This window comes from Lissotriton vulgaris, chromosome 1_1, assembly GCF_964263255.1.
Source record: "Lissotriton vulgaris chromosome 1_1, aLisVul1.2, whole genome shotgun sequence".
Classification (NCBI taxonomy): domain Eukaryota; kingdom Metazoa; phylum Chordata; class Amphibia; order Caudata; family Salamandridae; genus Lissotriton; species Lissotriton vulgaris.
In genome coordinates, this window is record NC_141685.1 from 1,873,860,798 (window position 1) to 1,873,880,249 (window position 19,452).

The window sequence follows — 19,452 nt, forward strand, 5'->3', positions numbered from 1 at the left end:
TGTATGAAGTCATGAGGAGTGCTTACTAGGGGAACATTGGGAGTTGTGGCTTACACCATAAATGACAAATGTCTAGTTTTTTTTAATAACGTTTTTTATTGTAGCTATAATGTCACGTTGACTGTATTTTTAGGCGAAAAAATGCTGTTAAATCTATGTTATGGTGACTAATTGAAACCTGAAAAATACTGAATTTGGCCTGTTAAGATTAACTCTACCGTGCTCCAGTACATTGTTAATGACCTCACATTTCCACACCTATCCACTTTTCAGGAGACATGCAGTGAAACCTAATCATTAGACGGAATCTCACGAACACTTGTTGTTCTCTTTATTCTAGTTAATGAAAGAGTTTCCACTTTTAAGTATGTTCAACATTCACGAGAACTTGCTGGAGTCATTGTTGGAACTTCAGGCATATGCAGATGTTCAAGCAGTATTAGCAAAATATGATGGTGAGTACGTACACATTTTCCCTTGTGTTTTTGTGGTGTTTGAGAGTTGTTCATAATGTATAGTCAATGGGAAAAATCTCTCATGAGTTCAAAACATAATACTGGATCAACAAAACAAAAAAGTGATTGATTTTATCAAGAATAATGTGCTAAGAGGGCACTGGAGACTTCCGGGTTAAGTTTGGAGGTCCATCAGACCGACAGTGGAGCACCAGCAGGCTTAGACATCTATCTAATCCGCACTGGAGCACTTGCAACACTCTGTTGCCTCTTAAATCTGTGTCCAACAAAAACCAGGCGCTGTTGGATAAGCCAGACTGGTACCCGAAAATGAAGGAAGCATGGCAATAGAAAATGTTTTGACTACTGATTCACAGGCATACCTGTCTATTTGCATAAGCACAGGGAAGATACATACTGCTACTGAAAGAATTTGCCTTTGCTCTAAATCATGTCTACCGCCATAGTCTTCCTATTCATCAAATGAATTCATATACAGCAAACATTTTGTTGGCTAACCTTGCACCAGTCATGTAATGTCTTTCTTTAAACTAATTCATAGCTTTATATATTTCGTCATAAAAACGTTATATACATATGTATCTTTTAATGTGATCTGTTATAGGCATTTCACTCCCACCCTTTGTCAGACTTTCCATTCACTCTTTACACTACCTTCATACCACTCACCCCCAGTCATACGAAATCCAGCTATTGTATGACTCAAATTTCTTCTACTATGCCAGTGAACTGGTGGGGTTATTATAAAAGAGTGTGGGAGTCAATTATTTTCTTCCACCTTCCTCAGGACAAATTACGTTTTTTTTTCTGCTTGTCTCTCAATACAACCTTATTGCCCATAATGGGTAGATATATAACAAAACTACATTCTAGTAGTTCCTAAACAAGGTTAAACATATTTTCATTATAATCATTTTCAATAGAATGGAATGACTGTTATATTAGTTATGTTCTACCTTACGGTCAAAGTCTACTCATCAGCAATTTCCAATGTATATCTTTTCCACTGTACTATAAGGACACAATATAAAATATAAGTGTTAGGTGTTATTGTCCCAAGCAAATATATATATATATATATTACACCACCACCAAACCAGTGTCCTCTATCTCCACTTGTGTCAATCTCTTACATAGGTGCCCACCAACAATCTTGCTCAATTTCACTCAACCCCAAAAAAAATCCAACACTCGGCTCTTTTCTCATAGCTGCATAGTTCTCTTAAAATCCCTACACTCTATTTTGGCAGATCCGTTCCACCCCTCTTGGAACTATCAGTAAATACAAATACATTACTATAAAACTGATTATAATTCTTGGCTCTTTTCTGTTTAATAATGAATATTATTTCATGATTTGGACTGGATTTTAGTTCTTTAGAGACATTCCTTCCTATTAGAAGTCTGTCGGGTAACAGTAGGATGGAGTAAATAAGACCGAGTTCTAAGCCATTTTTATTATTTCAGCTCTGTTTACTGGGGAAAGTCAAGTAAATGGTCAGAACCTATTAAATTGACTAGATATCATAATGTTTAATCGAGCTTTACTTCAACGGGATGAGGTCTTTTTCCCCTCACAATCTACTGTCCCTAGCTCACCTCTGTGTTGCAACTGGTTTACCTGCTGACAACAGCATCTCAACTATTTTTAAATGGGCAAAGATTCTCTGCCTACATGGTATCCTCTTTTATATGTGTAGTAGATGAATGCGCAAACATCCTGCACTTGGTGTGTGCCACAAATATATATTAGTCCTACTTAACAAGAGAAAAAGTGTGACAGTGACTGCTCTGGGTGCAGTCTTAGAATGCCCAAGCTATTCTATTATTCGCAGTTCCCTTGCAAATCTTGAGTTGGGAAAATCTGCTTGGCTTGTTCCGTACATGTTTGTCTGCTTATAAATTAGATCCATATACTCCCTGAAAGGGCTAAATGCTAATCATCCCCTAAAGACTATCGTGCATATCAGATGATGGATGAAAGGCGTTACCCAGCCGGGTAACGTCCCCGATGACGCAGTCAAATTCCATCGAGGAGGTTGATCCAGTTCTATTTAGTTAATGAACAACAGTTAGTCATTGGAGTAATATTTTATTCCACAGTAGTTCCTTCCAAAGGATTATGGTTTAAACCAGATGGTAAATCAAACCCAATGATGCATTTCAGGTGAAATCGTTCATCAGGGGAAACTAAGTCGCGGTTACGACATTGAGAAAGTGTCCCGTGAGTGAGGGCAAATGCGGGTGTGATGATACCAAAAGGTGAATTTCCAGCGTAGCACATGAACATAAAATAACCCTAAATGTATTGACTTTGTAACTTCCAGGTATACATTGTATAAAAGTTATTTTCCTTTCACATTTCCCTAACTGAATAATTCCTATATACCAGTCGCATGAAAAACAGTAACAACTTCCCCTTTTTTCTGAGAACTAATGTACAGCAAGTTACTCACTAGACCTAAGATTCAATTTATAGACCACCAGCTAAGGGTCGAGTTAAGTTATTTTCTGATAGGAGCTTGGGTAATTTTTGCCTTACTTACATGTCTCTTCTTATAATGAACTCAATTGAGACCTAGCTTTGAAGCAGGATAGTATTTCCATCTCTTCCTTAAAATACATCTCGTCTTCCCATGATACCTTCTTTCATACCATTTTCACAAGACTGTAATTTAAAGATCCACTTTTGTTCACAAAGGTTTCCACATTCTAGTTACATGACAATTTCTCCTAGACTGTCTGTTCTTCTCCTAGATGATCCAATTAATGTATTTTTCAGAGTGTCCCATATTTATAAAATGTTTAACAATGGGACTGTCCTTAATATCTCTGCTTAAATATTTGTAACCTTACCTCTGTTCCTGTTTTATCTGCTTATGCCTGTCTATATTCTGCAGCTGATAAGTTCTTTCAGTTCTATGGCCCCTTAGTCGATCATTGCTGTTATCAAAGCTGTCTTGCATGCCTGACAGTTCCCATAAGGGATATGTCTTACTACTGGAGGTAACCAATCCATTGTATGTTGTGTATCTATTTGGTCATATTTTTATTATGCCTGGACCACTTGATTTCTTTTGTTGTTCTTTCTTTTCAGAGGGCAAAGAGATCCCCTAATAATCTCCATGTTTGTGTTTAAGATATGCCACTTTCTATTAATCACAGTTTTCAATGTATTAATCCAACATTAATATTTTAACCCACAGAGTATCTTATTTTTATTCCCAGTATCATTTACCTTCACACAAAGTCTCCCAAGTGTAATATTGGGTTCTTTTAAGAGAGTGAATTATTAATTGTTTTGCAGAGCATCGGGCCTCCAATTTCTTCAATATTTTTGCATGTGTCAAATATTCTCTTACATTGCTGGATTACACCTAGGGCGAAGAAACTGGCTGCATAAATGTGGCTTTTAAGATGACAGTTGTCAAAATGTGGAAGTGCTTTATGGTCTTTCAGTTTGTCTAATGGCTCTGTTTCTAAATGACATAAATATTCAATAATCTTTATTTCCAAGAAGCTGACCTCTTTCTCAGTCATATGGAAAGGAAATCGGTCAAGTTCAATCATATCAAAAAATCAACAAGTGGTTTACTTGGTCCCTTGCAAATAAAGATATTGAAAAAATGGGTCTGCTTCATCATAGACCTAAGATTCTAAGTCTGCTGAATATAAATTTGCTGTCCTAGGGGTGCAAAAGTGTCTCCCATACTAGGTCCTTTCTTTTTTGTGTAAGAGTGATTTTCATGCAATACTATCTCCAATCATCTGATTGTGTACTTCAGGAAAACACCTCCCTGGAAACCTCATCCTGTGAGAAATGTGCTCTCTTCTTGCATGGTGCTCTTTGTGGAACAATCATGTAAGGGTCTAGATGTCCAGGGTTACCAGGTATTTCCTATTGCCTCTAAATTAGAGGCCCTCTATCTTCTCTAATGATTTAGTTTGAACCGGTGTTCTCAGACAGTGATCCACATACTTGGATAGATGTTCTGTGAGTAAATTCTCACTAGTGTTGGTCTAATGGAAAGGTTGTTGAGGTTATTGTATATCCTCAGTATCCCACAGAAGACCGGAATAATGGACTCAGAAGGATTGTGGCAACTAAACTCTTGTTGACAGATCCAGTCCAACTTTAGTAACTTTAAAGTATTCTGATCTTATGTTGCTAGTTTTATCATAATGATCTTCTCTTGTAATCCATTGTATCAAAGATAACAACATGTTTGCCCTGATAAGTGAGATTTATGGTTTAATCTCTCTTAGAGCTGTATTTTCTTCCTTTGACAAACTATAATTGAATGTGTGGGTGCATGAAACAAAATATGAAAGTGCAGTTACGGGAATGCTTTGGCAGCTCGACCTTTGGATAGACCGTTTATGAGCAAGCCAGCATTATGTTGGCCAGACAGGCCATTAATTCCATTGGTGGGGTAGGGGGGCTGTAGCCACTGAGGAGCACCTTTTGAAGGCAGAGGGCTGCTTCTGGTTCCTCGGTCACCTTCTCCAGACCCGCCCCTAGACGTAACGGCAGCAGGCACGGCTGAGTGAGATCACAGGGGGAGAAGAGAGACAGAATATATGGATGGTAAAAGAGTGAGATATTGAGATTGGAGGTAGTGAGATGGATCGGTTGTTTATTTGTGTCCGGGCGCCTTTTTGTTTCCTTCCTTGAATACCAGAATTACGCACCTGTGATTAGGTCAGAGTGTGCACATATTTTAGGAGCAGACAATCTAAATATTATCTGCTCTCTTACCTACCTGTGAAAACGGTCAAAATAAATCTCATTAACCCATCGCTCGCCTGTTGGGTCAGTGCTTGGTGCAAGACAAGAGAAGTCCACCATAAAGCGCGTATGCACCTGCCTTGCGACGGTAGTACAAAATTGCCGTTCCTGAAAGAACAAGGGCAGCTGATAAACAATTTATTGGGAACAACCCGTCCCTTTTGGAGAGTCGCTTCTGGATAACATTGCCTGCCAACTATCACTTTTTAGGAAACTGTTGAGCAGTAACTAAGCCTGTGGCACCGAGGAGCACAGCCTGCTGCCTTGTGTACAGACCTTTTCTGGTGAATTCTGCTCTGAGCACAGCATTGTCTTGAACTGTGGCCCACTCTATGCACTCTGTGGACCCACACCAGCTAAGGGAGCGACAGAGTAGGGTCATTAGTTTGAAATATGTGTAAACTGCTGCTCGGGACTGGAAATGGAGCAAAGCCGTAATGCTTGCTGCGTTTCATATGTAATCTCCGCAGTCAGGCGGTGCGTAGGGCTCCCGGTCAATGCGCGTGCTCTGTAATTCACCAATTAGGACTACGTTATTGTAAGGTTGGTGAATAAGTAACTCCAGCATTACCAGCGTTAGATCATAGTGAAAACAAGTGAAACAAAAATACTGCAGTCCGAATTCGTTTATTTCTATAAAATGTGTGTGTGTGTTTGGGGGGGGGATGGGGGGGGGGTGTGTCTCAAATATGTTCTCATTGGATTGTTATAAACCCAGGTATTACAGTGCGTTTACAAATGATTCAATATGAAGCGCTTTTGTTTTTGTGCAAATTTCCAGAGGCTGCTATAGTTTCCTGCTTTCTTTCTCTGCAGATATAAGCTTACCAAAATCAGCAACGATATGCTACACAGCTGCGCTGCTGAAAGCCAGAGCTGTCTCAGACAAGTAAGTGCGCCATAACTTCTGTTCTGCACAGTGCGCGCGCGTAGAGTGGCCGCGATTGGTAGTCAGTCCGCCCTGCACCCGGGAGGAATGTGAGCAGCTCGGGTAAATGCGAGTTGACCACATCTGCAGGGCGGGTGCTTGTTATCTTTTCTTTTGCAAATTAGCAGGGGAGTTTGGGTTTTGTGGTTTACTATATGATTTGTGTCTAGGCAAATGCGTATTTGCTAACCAAATATTGTACCTTGGCAAAGAAGAAAGAAACATTTAAGCTGAGAGCTGATGTCTATAAAATCAGCATGTTGGATGTTTGCGTTAACACCCTTGCCTTTGTTTACAGTTTTGTGGGATGATTCTATTTTTTAAGCACTCCTTTGCAGAAGCACACCAGAACACAGAATACAGATTACCAATTACATTTCAGGCTATCAGAATGTCCCTTTTGGTTTGGGTGGTGTGCATTTACACGTAGCACATTTCTTTCAAACATTTATACCAGGATACAATAAATCCAACATCTATAAAGAGGACTAATCCTGGCAAAAATTAAATAGCCACCACATTGAACCATATTGCTGTGATTGAATGAGTGAGGTGAGCGTGCCTGGCACGTGTTTGAGGGAGCGGGAAAAATGGGTTGCCCCCGCTGCGCCCTCCTTGAAGTACTTTTGAAAACAGTCACCACGTTGCATTTTACACACAAATTCTGGACCTATTAGGCAAAAAAGTTGGAGGCTTTCAGGGTAGTTCTTTATGGGCCTTCATAAAACAAGCAAGTTTGTGACGGACTGTGACTGACCACCTTCTGGGATGTCGAAATGTTAGCTTCTTTCAAAACGAGCATTGGCAAATCTAATAGATGTCGTCTTTGGGATTTATTGGCTTTGCCAATGTTTTTTGAACAGTATGTACTGCATATACATTGTATATGTTTTATGTAAGTAAACACTTTGAGTTTGTTACCCTTTTAAAACTCTTTGCTTTACTGCAAATGTGTATTTTAATGTTCTTCGCCAAGTGTTGGCATAGTCAAGTGGTCTCCGCTCTAATAGGCTGGTCCATTAGATTCCCCAGTGGTTGTGTTGTGTGGAACGAGAGTTGATTAGCAGTTAGGTGTCCAGATGTGTTCTGTTTGTGGGAGGTTATTCATAATGGGGCACGATTGAGAGTTCTGGAGCTGAGGCTGAAGGTAGTGAGTCAGTGGGTCAAAGCATGTTCAGATTATATGCAGATCCAATCCTTTGTCTCCGTCTAGTGCATACATGGTGATGGACACATATGTACTATTTGTAATTACAAATTATAATTATTTTCAAAAAAATCATCCCTGTTACTGACTTTTATCAAACTGCTAACAAACATTCAAAAAGCCAATATGTCCGACTTGTTTTAGGTATATGTTTATTGTTGTATGATGTGTCTGGAAATAATAGCAGAAAACTCACAAGAAGGAACCTAAAAGCTGGTCAAGCAGATTGCTGTGTAAGCACAGGATTGTAGTTGACATGTTTTAAGCCTCACCCTTGATTACTTTGACCAGGCTTCCTTTAGAAACCCCCTAACCTTTTTCATCTCACTTAAAGCACTCGGTTCACAATGGGCTTTTGCCTAAAAGTCATCTCGTAGGTGAGACCTAAACATTATGATGTAACATGTGGAGTCCTTGAAGTCAAATCTAAAACTTGAGGATCAGAAAAAAAGGAGCAACCGCTTTACTCCTCTAAGGCACTTTATCTGGGTCGTGGCTAGGAGCTTAGGAGCATAGCTGGTGCTATGCGTCAGAGGGGCAGTTGTGCACTTCAGTGAAAGAAAGCCAAGGGCCTTCTCTATTGTGACACCCCAGGTTTTGATTTTAGGTCTCAAGGCCATTGGTTTCACTGCACTCCTCCAGAGGTGAGGCTGCATTATTTGTTCCCCGACTAAGTTGTTTGAAAAGTTGTACACATCATTTCTCTCTGTCAAAGGAGATCCGTCTATCCTGGGCTTTTCTGGGATTTCAGCAAAAAGTAGAACAAATACAGGTAAGAGATGGCAATGTGGAGAGCAAAAGGGCTGGGGCAAAGGCAATACAAAGCAAGTGAAGGAATCGCAGAAGACTGGGATGGACTGAAGCAACAGGAAGGCAGGAGAAGCAACACAGAGGGCAGGACGAAAGCAACACGAAGTGTGGGTGGTGGGTAGTAGCAACACACAGGATACGGAGAAAGAATCAAACTAAAGTGGAGAGGTTAACATGGAGCATAGTGGGAGGAAAAGTAAACAGGTAATAGAGCAATAGGTTCTGGGTAGGGAGGAAGCACACTGGGAAGAGTCCATACTTATGTCAATGTTTCATGGGAGGAACAACCACACGAAGTAGGAGAGCCCATTCAGCTAACAAACAAGATACAAGCAAAAGATGACCGAAGCCCACAGTAAGCTAGCAATGCATCTTGCAACAGACCATGTATGAGTTGCCTAGTAGGCGAGACCTAACAATGGGACATAACAATTTTAAAATAAATTGACGAAAGACACTGATATCCTAGGTAGTTATGAAGGGGCACTTATTCGCAAGACAAATCTCATCACCTTAGATAGATTGGGGGTAGGAATACCCCAAGCTCTCTTTCCTTCTTTCTCTTTCGTTCCTGTTTGCTTTCCTTCTTTTCAGTTTTAATTTCTTCTGTCTTTAATTTTTTGTTTCCATCTGTGTGTCCTTTCATTGTTTCATTCCATGTGGGATTCTTGTTTTTCTTTCATTGTTTTCCAACTTCTGTCCATCTTTTTCTTCTTTACTTTTTACATCCAGTCCATCTTTATTTCCATCATTCCATGTTTCATTTCTTCTTTCGTATCTCATTTCTTTAATTTTCCTGTTTCCACCTTATCTTACTTTACTTTATTACTTCTTTACTTTCATTACTAATGTATTTCCCTTCTTTCTCTTAACCCATTTTTTACTTTTTTCAGTCTTTCTCACCCTGTGTTTGCTTTTTTCTTTTCGTCTTTCTTTTGTTCTCTCATTCTTTTGTCCTGTTTCTTTCTTCCAACTTTTCTTGCTTCCTTGCTGTCTTTCAGTACTATTTCTGCCTTTCCCTTTCTTTCCCTTTCGGTCTTGCGCCATCATTCTTTTTTTCTCTCCACCCTTCTTTCCGTCTTTTTTCTATTCATCCAGCTGTACATCATTACTGCCTCCTCTCCATCCTTCTTTCAAGGTTTAATGCTATCTTTTTTTCTTCTCTCCATCCTACTGTCCTTTTGCTATTCATCTATCCCTACATCATTCTTTGTCTTAATCTTCCTTTCTTTTTTTCTATCACCCTTCCTTCCATCCTTTCAGCTTTCCCTACTTCCCCCCAGCCATCTATTAGCTAGCATTCTTTCCAACCATGCATCATTCCTTCAACCCATTCATCCACCTGGGTTTATTCTCCACTCCATCCCTCATCCCTCCATTCCTTTCTTCCTTCTCTTTATCTTCTCTTGTTCTATTTGTTCTCCACCTCACAGCTCAGTCATATTATTCTCTTTCAGGCACATTTATGAGATTCTGTTTGGAGTTCATAGTTTTTGATGAAAGTCAAAGTAACCATAAACAAACATTTTAAATGTTTTATGTTTCAAAGAACTGCCTAGTGGCATCCCTTCGCCCCTTCTCACAATGCTCATTTTGGGGCTTGTTTGACCTGGCCCTTTTTCAGTTTTATCCCCAAACATTTTGTCTTTTGCCTCCTATTATACTGACCCTGTTTTCGTTGGCTAGAGGACTCTGGGTACTTTACCACTGCTCATCAGTGTTAAAGTGCATATGCTCTCTATGTAAATTGCGATTATGATTGGTTATCCATGATTGGCATAATTGATTTACTGGTAAGTCCCTAGTAAAGTGCACTGTGTGTGCCAGAGCCTGTACATTAAATACAACTAGTGGGCTTGCAGCACTGGTTGTGCCACCCACATGAGTAGTCCTGTAAATGTGTCTCATACCTGCCACTGCAGTGTCTGCGCACACAGTTTTTAGACTGCCATGTCAACCTGGCAAGTGCACTCACTTACCAGGCCCTAACCTTCTCTTTTCATACATGAACGGCACTCCTCAGGTAGCCCAAGGGCAGGGTGAAGTGTATGTGAAAGGTAGGACTTGTGCTGGTGTCTGTTTGATGTCCTGAAAGTGAAATACTTTGTATTCTGTTTTTCACTATTGAAAAGCTGTCTGTCCCTCAGGTTAACATGGGAGCTCTTGTAACATCTTACAAGTGTAACTTGCCAGTGGGACAAGATGGAGAAGTGGAGTTTAGGCTCTCTAAGCTCAGAATTTAAGAACACACCTTTTAGTAAAGGTGGTTTTTAAATTGCGTGTTTGAAAATGCCACTTTTAGAAAGTGCAAAAAGGACAATTGATGGACAGAATGTTGAACAATGTCAAACATTCACCCCCAGTACAGAGATCAGGGCCTAAGTTCATCGTTTTTTTACTCCCCGTGCCATTCAAGTTTACACCCAGCCATATGCAATTCATCTTGACCCTGTTCCCCATGGGAACAGTCCAGCCCGAACTGCCAGGCCAGGTCCTCTATGTATCAGAAACAAGCATACTGGGACCAGTTTTAAGATGTCCTCCCTCATCAGCCAGGCTAGCTTGACTCCAGTGGCATGGTGCGCATGGGACCCACGTCTGGGCATACCAGTCCTAGGATTTTCGTTTCCAGTCCAGGGAGGACCGGTCCTAGCAATTCGGGCTGGGCCGTTCCCAAGGGGAACAGGGTCCAGATTGATTTGCATGTGGCTGGTTCTAAAGTGGAATGACATCGGGAGCAAAAAAACGATGGATTTAGCCCAGATCTCTGTATTGGGGTGAATGTATGACCTTGTTCTGCATTCTGTCCATCAATTGTTCTTTTTGCATTTGTCATCAATTGTTCTTTTTGCATTTGTCACCCCAAGTGGGACGGGGTGACAAATGCAGAAGTAGGTCTGGTGCTCTTCATCCCACTGGAGTTAAGCTAGCCTGGCTGATGAGGGGTGATACCCCAAAATCAGTCCAGAGAGGATCTGGCCTGGCAATTCGGGCTGGACTGTTACCCTGACTAGAGTGGTGAGTTCTGCTTGGCTTATGTGCATACCCTAGCCAACCCGAAACTCCATTTCTTACAGGGCTTCATGACTCTCCCGCTTTAAATGGGTAGGCCCTACCATGTACTGATGGCCTGCACTTCTTTAATTTGAAAGAGAGGATACTCGAGCCATGCAGCACCTCAAGAAATTAGGCTGTTGATTGACTTGGCTGTGAGCTGTGGTCATGCAGCAACAACAATCCCTGTCCGGGTAAGGCACAAGCAAACCCCAAATTATCCTGTACTCGACCCCTGATAGCTTGGCACAAGGCAGTCAGGCTTAACTTAGAGGCAATGTATTTGTGCAAACATTCAAACAGCAACACAGCGAAAACACACCACAAAAGGCAACCACAATAGAATTAAAAGATTAGAGCAATGTTTAATAAATGAAACAAGACCATAATGACAAACCTCCAGTTGGTAGAACCAGAGATTTTTGATTTGAAAGATTTCAGTGAAAATAGTGCAAAAAAAGCACAAAGTGCCAACTTTGGATATCTGGTCGCGCTGGACCAGGACATAGTCACAAATTCTGGCCGACCGCGATGGAGCCTTGTCCGGCTACAGGGACCCAGTTAGGCCCGCTTGAACAAGGTATCTTGAAATCCGGGTTGTGGCGTATGAGAATCTGAGTCAAAAATGCTTTGCGCAGCTGGAGCGATGCGTCAGTTCTGAGATGTGGTGAAGCTGCGATGTGAGATTCCTGTCCTGTTGCCAAAGATCCTGTTGATGAGGGACTGCAATGTGAAGTTCGGTGTCGAGGATGCAGCGTGTTGTTGGGGGGGTGCGCCGGTTCTGAATAGCTGAGAAGCTGCAATGCAGACTCCATCGTCGAGACTTCTGTTGACGAGAGATGCAAGGTCCCAGCCAAAGATGCGTTGCCAGTCTAGGCGATGCACGGCTGCGAGGTCTGCGGCCTATGTACGTGTTTTCTATGTTTTGGTAAACTTAATGGCAACAATGCATTGGTTCTGCTCAGTGATGCACCACGCAGAAGATGAAAGGCATTGGATCCTCTGGATCCACTGGCAAGCATTTTAGGCCCACTTCCAAGGGTCCAGGACTGGTGTGGCACCACCTGGCAGGCAGACTCGCAGATGGCAGAGCCCAGGTGCAAATACAAGGTTGTTAAAAACCGGTTATATCACAGAGGCTTCATCAATTGAATCAGACTTCTTTCCCCAACCCAAGTAAACCTCTGTTGGTTGCTGCCCTTGTGGGCAGAGACCACTGACAGCTGTCAGTGTCAGGATCCAGTCCCCGGGCCATCCACTGCCAGATGGTAGCTCTAAGCAGGAATATTGGGTAGGCCTCTCTTGCAGCCTTGGAGCTGGCATAAAGTTTCCTTTGGGCTCATACTGGTTCTCTGTCCTTTTAGGTGTCTCAGACTGGGGGGCAGAGGCCCCAGATGTTTTGTACCCTACTTCCACTCTATCTCCCACCAGTATAGGGGTGGTATCCTGAAACTGGTTCTTCAACACGGTCTGTACCCTGAGGCTGAATGGGTGAGTGCTCCATCTGGGTTCCCGTACCCTCCGCTTGGGAGCGGTACACTCAGAAACTGAACCTTCAGTGTGCCCTGGGTGGCTGCCACTCTCAGTTCTCCTTAAACCAGTGGCAACTCATTCCCCAGAATGCAGTCTATGGGCCTCTGGGGACTAACTAGGATCCTCCTCTGGGTCACCTTCGCACTTCTCTAAAGGGATACCAGGGCCATAGGGCAGAAAAAGTCCTGCCCATGGGCGTGAGTTACCCTGCACTCCTGTCTGGCGTACCGCTGTGAAGAAACTAGCCTTTCCACTAACATGGCGGGCTAGCCCCGATGTGTCTCAGAGCAGTGACAGGGATCCCATTTACTTTCACCTGGTGGAAGTGACAACTTCCACCCTCTGGGATCACGCTCACCCACTGATTCTATAGCCCAGCTAAGGGAGACCATGGCATGGTCTATGACCTTCCCCTGGGGACTACTTACCCCAAAGGCCACAGGGGTTACCCCTGGAGACGTCTCACCAGTGGGTGGTTTCTTTGGACAGAGTCCCCCTGATTGTATCCTAACTGGTAGCACTCAAAGCAGCAGGGTTGGATATGGGGCACCATAGGCCATCCCCAACCAGAAAACCACTTGACTATGTATCTCCCACCACATAATTGAGCACCAGATTGTTGGGTGATGCGGACCTTCTTGTCCCCTTCAGACACTGTGGGTATGCTGCCACCATCACTGCTGGACTCTGCCTGCCTGGTCTTGAGATCCAGCTCTTTCAAACTTCGTTCATGAACCAATAATAACTTTTCCTCCTCCAATGCCCTCTCCGCCTTCTTTTGTTCCAGCTCCATGGCCAGTTTATTTTCCTCTGCCCTGAATCTAGCTGTCTACAGCTGAACTCTCTCTCCTCCCTCCTCTCTGTCAGCTCCCCAGGGAACAGGCTCTGGGAAGATAGACTGCTCCCTTCCCTGACATTGAGCTCTGAATTTGGGGTCAAGTCATCTCCTTCAGCAGACTGGTGGCTCTCAGGAGTGAGGTCCAAATCCGCTCCTTGACAGTCCATCTCCTCTTCTTCTTCAGTTGCTGTAGCAAGTGGCTGGCGGACTTCGTCCAGGCTCTCTGCGCCTTTTGCATTTCCACCTTTCTGGTGGTACTCTTGACAGGAAGTCCTCTCTCTTTACAGAATTCCTTGAGCTGGGCCACAGTGCAGGACACCATGTTTGCCAGCTTAAAGTCCTTGCGTCCCTATGTAGTGAGCCTGCTCCTAAAAGTCTTTAGGAAACTGATATCAGCAGACCTCAATGCTCTAGAGGGATGGTAGTGGATCATCCTATCACTTAAGTGTCTAGGACCGGTCATAAAAAATGCTCTATGGGGCAATGCTACTGCCTTAGACAGAAATCTTTATTGAATTGACAGTCAGTGTAGCTGTGTCAGGTCTTTAGGAATTGTCTGCCGACGTGGGTCTTAAAGATCAAGTTATACCTCCGTGACAAGGCCTAAGGAGGCTGAAATCGGTTTGGAGCTGTTTGTTGTCACTTTTTGGGAGTCTCCTCATCTGACAGTTCGGAGTGGACTGTTCCCACGAGGAGCAGGGTCTGTACTGATTTGCATAAAGTGTGCCTTTGTCTAGAGTGGCACAGTGGGTGAAATACAATGGGTTAGAATGCTATCCCGAGCATTTAGGCCTATTGCAAGCATTTTCCTCATCACCTTGTGTGAGTATATTAGAAACAATAGTTTCGTTAAGACAGCTACACTGTCAAACCTGACCCGAAAAGGATTGCTTTTATGATGTACAGTGCATGGATGTGTTGAAGAATTAGATGTCTGATGACCGAGTTTAATTTTCTGATGTAAAATGGCCCCTCTTGCATTCCAATGAAAACAGAAGGATTTAACTAAACAATCAATAAAAAGGTGGCGAGTCGGAAATGCTCCTGTGGCTTGACCCAAAATGTGGTAAACAATGCCGCAAACCAAACACCGAACATTCATCGCCTAAAGAAGCTGATGGCTTAAAGAGGCTGAACCAAAGACATTTTGAGTATGTATAGAATACAATGGTGCCTATATACAAAGGTAAATTTGCACATGTAGATTTACTCGTGTAACTTTATACTTTTTCTATTTACCATTTCTGAGTTTAAATTTACTACTATGTGCGGACCTTGCATGTCTCCATTCCCTCACAACACGGGATGGAACCTGCTAGAACAGAATATACTAGCGTAAATCAATCAATCAGTATTTATAAAGCGCACTAATCGCTACTGGGGTGTCCAGACAACTACCTGTGATCAAATAAGCGCCTCCAATGGGTTCCTGCACTGTTTTGTGGAGCCTACCTTAACCATAGACACCAAGGTCATTAAATCTCTACTTGATTTTCCGCAGCAAGTTAATGTTAGACTCTTTTTCCAAACGTAGTACCCCAACTCCTGGTTTGAGCCCAGGCTAAAACCTATAAAGGATTAGATTTGCAAAGTAACAAGAAAAAACAAAAAAATCAGATGTACCCTTCACACCATTGTTTCTTTTGCTAAACTAAAACACTTCTATCACAAACAGTTGTAGGAGAAAAAAGAAAACATAACGACGAACAGTGGCTCCTTCTATACAGACTTCTAAGGCAAAAAGACTAAGTCAAATGTTGGCAGTTTGTGAACTACTGAGCTACCTCTACAAGCGACATATGGAAGAGCGTGGTAAGTTCACTACAACAAACTAAATATATTACAAATCTCTACTGCTCTCAACAAGACTCTCCAGTAACCACAAAAAACATTAACCCAATAGTTAGTTTCATTATATTTGAACCCAATAAGTTTTTTACAGCAAGCAAACTTATTCATTGACAAAAGTGTGACTTAGTCCATCAAAATATCTGGATCTAATGGGGCTCCTGGACCCAGTGGGATCCTGGCCTTGCTATACAAGTCCAATATAGACAACTGTAGGGAAAGATTATTCCCCTTATTTTCCTCATCGTTCAAACTTGGACTTGTTACTGTTCATGGAAGTGTTCTTTTCTACACCAAATATACATGAAAGGGGAAAGACAAAATCCAGCAAACAGTTGCCTTATTGCGCTTTTTTTGGATGTAGAATCTAAAGCCTGTGCTTAAATCGTACTGAAGCAGCTAGAATGGCGACTCCAATACGCATATGTATGAAATTGGGTGATTGGTTGACTGGGGTGTGGGCCCCTAGTCAAGCAACAACCACTATCCTTGTCAGGGTAAGGCACATGCAGTCCCAAATTAACTTGTGCTCACCCCCTTGGCAGCTTGGCACAGAGCAGTCAGGCTTACCTAAGGGGCAATGTGTAAAGTATTTATTCAACACTTAATGCAGTAAAACAGTGAAAACACACTACAAAAAGAGCCCACAACTGGTTTAGAATATTAGAGCTTAATTTAATAAAAATAACAAGACCAAAACGACAATTATCAAATTAGTAGGATCAGAGATATTCAGTTTTTAAGGTCTCGGTGAAAATAGCGCAAACTGTCGATATCTGGTTGCGCCGGACCATGACAGTCATAAGTTCCGCCCAACCGTGATGGAGCATAGCCCAGCCGCAGGGAGTCCGGTAGACCCACTGATCATGGTACCTTAAATCCTAGTTGCGGAGCGATGCGAGGATCCACTTTGAAGATGCGCCGCACGGCTGAAGCGATGAGTCGGATTCGAGATGCGGAGCAAGGGCTTTTTGCTTTGCCATCGAGGATCCCGTCAATGGGACTTGAAATGCAAAGTTTACAATGAAGGATTTGTGCGCAGTCGGGGCGATGCATCAGTCCATGGAGCTGCTAGGCTGCCATGCGGAGTCCGTCATCAACGCTTCCGTCGATAAGAAATGTGAAGGCCTGTGCCGTGAATGCACCGCGGGGTGGGGGTGGATCGTCAAGATGATATCGGTTCCGAGAACTCCAGAGGCGATGTGTGTCTCTGCGATGAACCCAATCCACACAGCAGCAGCAATACACAGAAGATGCGTCAGTTCTGCTCTGGGATGCGCTGCTCAGCAGGGAATGCATTGGTTCTGCTGGATCCACAGGGCTGGCAAGCACCAAAGACCCACTTCCAAGGGTCCAGGACTGAGGTGGCACCACTTCCAAGGGTAGAATCACAGATGGCAGAGTCCAGATTATGGGGCACGGTTGTTGGGAGCCTTTTATGTCCCTGGGGATTCAGATCAGGAGGCCAGCCAACTAGCCCCTGGAGTCACTGTGGGTTCTGGGTTCATAAGAGGAAGCATGGCAGCACAGCTGGACAACAGTTCCTTCCGAGCAGCAGTCAAGCAGAGTGGTAGTCCTTTTAGCAGGACAGCAGTCCTTCTTCCTGGCAGAGTATCCACAGGTCCAGAAGCGTACTGAAGAGTTGGTGTCTGAGGTCTCCCTTTTTATACCCTGGTACCCGGGTTCTGGAAGGAGGGAGAAGCTTCTAGTTGGTGTCTTTGAAGTGCAGGGAATTTCCTACCTCTCCTGCCCTGGCTTCAATCTGGCTGAAGTGACAATGCAGGGACATTAGGCCCTTTGTGTGGAGACAAGACACACCCTATTCAGGTGCAAGTGAGGCTGGGTCCAGCATCTTCCTCCTATCCTGCCAGCGAGGGCCTATCCAGTCACACCAAAACCTCCCAGTGTGTGTGGTTGTCTGGAAGGAGTACACAACAGCCCAACTACACCCATTCATGTGACCATAGATGGGATGCAGACACAAAATGGCTAAGGCAGGCAAATGTCAACTTTCTAACAATGGCAGTTTCAGAATTGTAACTTAAAATCCGATTTCACCATAAGTTAGGATTTTTAATTAGGAATCCAGAGACACCGAACATGAACCAGACATCTCTTCCCATTTGGAAAATACACTTATAAAATGTAATAAGACAACTCCAATGTATCGTATGGGAGAGATAGGCCTTGCCGTAGTGAAAAATGAATGAGAGTATATCACTTCCAGGACATGGAAGACTTAAAAATACATGTCCTACTTTTTAAATATAGTGCACCCTGCTTCTGGGCTGTCCAGGGCCTACACTTGAGGTGACTTATATGCATTTAAAAAGGAAAGTTTGGGCCTGCCAAAAAGTTTAGTTTGCCAGGTCGAAATAGCATTTAAACTGCCCATCCAGGCTCTGCAATGGCATGCCTGAGACATGTTTACAGGGTAACTTAAGTGGGTGGCGCAATCAGTACTGCAGGCCCGCTAATAGCATGGACTTGTTAACACCTTGGCTGCTAGGCGTTTTCCCCCCCTGTGCTGGAAAATGCTTTATTACTTTATTTATGACGAGCTCAGCTCGTCATCAGCACAGCTCAACTGTGCATCATGACGAGCTGAGCTCGTCATGAGCATCGAAAGGGTTAATATACAAAAGTACCATGAAAGTCTTTTCACTTCCAGATTACATTAAAAAGTCCCATAACCGTCTGGAACTTGGTTTAATAAATCCGGAACCTGCACACAGCACTGTATTTATCAGACTTGGCAAGAGTATTTTAAAAGCTAAAGCCGACACCCTGAAGTACTACTGACAAGCCATGGTGAAAGCCAAGGATGACCCAACAAATCCTTGGGTCAGACAGCTAAATAAAGTCATTGCATATTTAGAATTTACCTTTGATTGGAGCTAAAAAGCAGATTTCAAATTTACCCTGAGGCCCGACTACAGCTCATTTTACGAGCCAGCCAGGTTTACATCACCTTCATTCATCTAAACGTTTTGGATTTTATTACCGACTCTTAACAGCATTTTAACCAGCAGCAGTATTTAAAGGAATCACGGAACAAGCATACCCTATTTAGTATCATAAGGACACGCTTGCCGCTATTTTCATCAAAAGATTTTAGGAGAAACTGAGCCAGTTTGTCCATAGATCACAGCAATGCAGGCAGTGTACTTCAAAAATTAAACCATCTTGCACCTCTTCTGCTGTTGCCGCAGGGCTAAAGAGGAGAGACACATTTTTTTAAACTGATCTTGAACACAGAGGAGGACACAAAGCTCAGTTGACAAGCAAATTCTTAACAATTGTTTTAAAAATTAACTGGAATACTTTGAAATTTGAATAAATTGACTTCCTCTTTTACTTAATTGCACATCATATATAAATTGTAGATGTGTATTTTTTATTTTTTATTTTAATTAACTGAACAATGAATACTGCTACTGAATTTTCACAATTAGATGAGATCTCCATTGGGCAGAAATTTCCCGATGGTAAAGTTTAAGAAATAAAATAATTAAGAAAATATTTTAAATATTTACATGTAAAATTAAAAATATAAATGTACTGAAAATTTGTATTAACCCAGAAGTAAACAAATGAAATGTTACTACTCATTAACTCATAAAATGTAATGTTTAATACACAATTAAAGATATAAAATATATTAATGGAATTTATAATTATTATTTACAGTATTTTTTTTAAAACTCCTACCCTTTTATTTTTAGATTTAATTAATATTTAATGTTAACGTAATTGGGTAATTCATTTTCATTTTTAATTTGTATTAAGTTTATTTAATGCTTAAACAAAAAGTGTAAATATTAATTTCTTCAAATTTAAAAAATGTTAAATTGATTCAAACTTTTAACACCTATATATAGAGGTAATTTAAAATTCTAAATAATTTATTTTAACTTTATTTCCTATGAGGTGTGTTTAATTCCCTTCTGCTGTGATTTTCAATGGGAC

At 42.1% G+C, this 19,452-nt stretch overlaps 1 protein-coding gene across 8 annotated transcripts in view; it reads left to right on the forward strand.

Moving 5' to 3' along the window:
• ST7 (suppression of tumorigenicity 7) overlaps window positions 1–19,452 on the forward strand; it is a 579,549-nt gene that overhangs the window by 451,201 nt on the left and 108,896 nt on the right. For all 8 annotated transcript variants that reach the window (XM_086919396.1, XM_086919395.1, XM_086919397.1 and 5 more), the window contains exons 9-10: window positions 341–455; window positions 6,082–6,154. In XM_086919396.1, coding sequence (XP_086775522.1) covers window positions 341–455; window positions 6,082–6,154 — 188 coding nt within the window. The remainder of the gene's footprint in view (window positions 1–340; window positions 456–6,081; window positions 6,155–19,452) is intronic.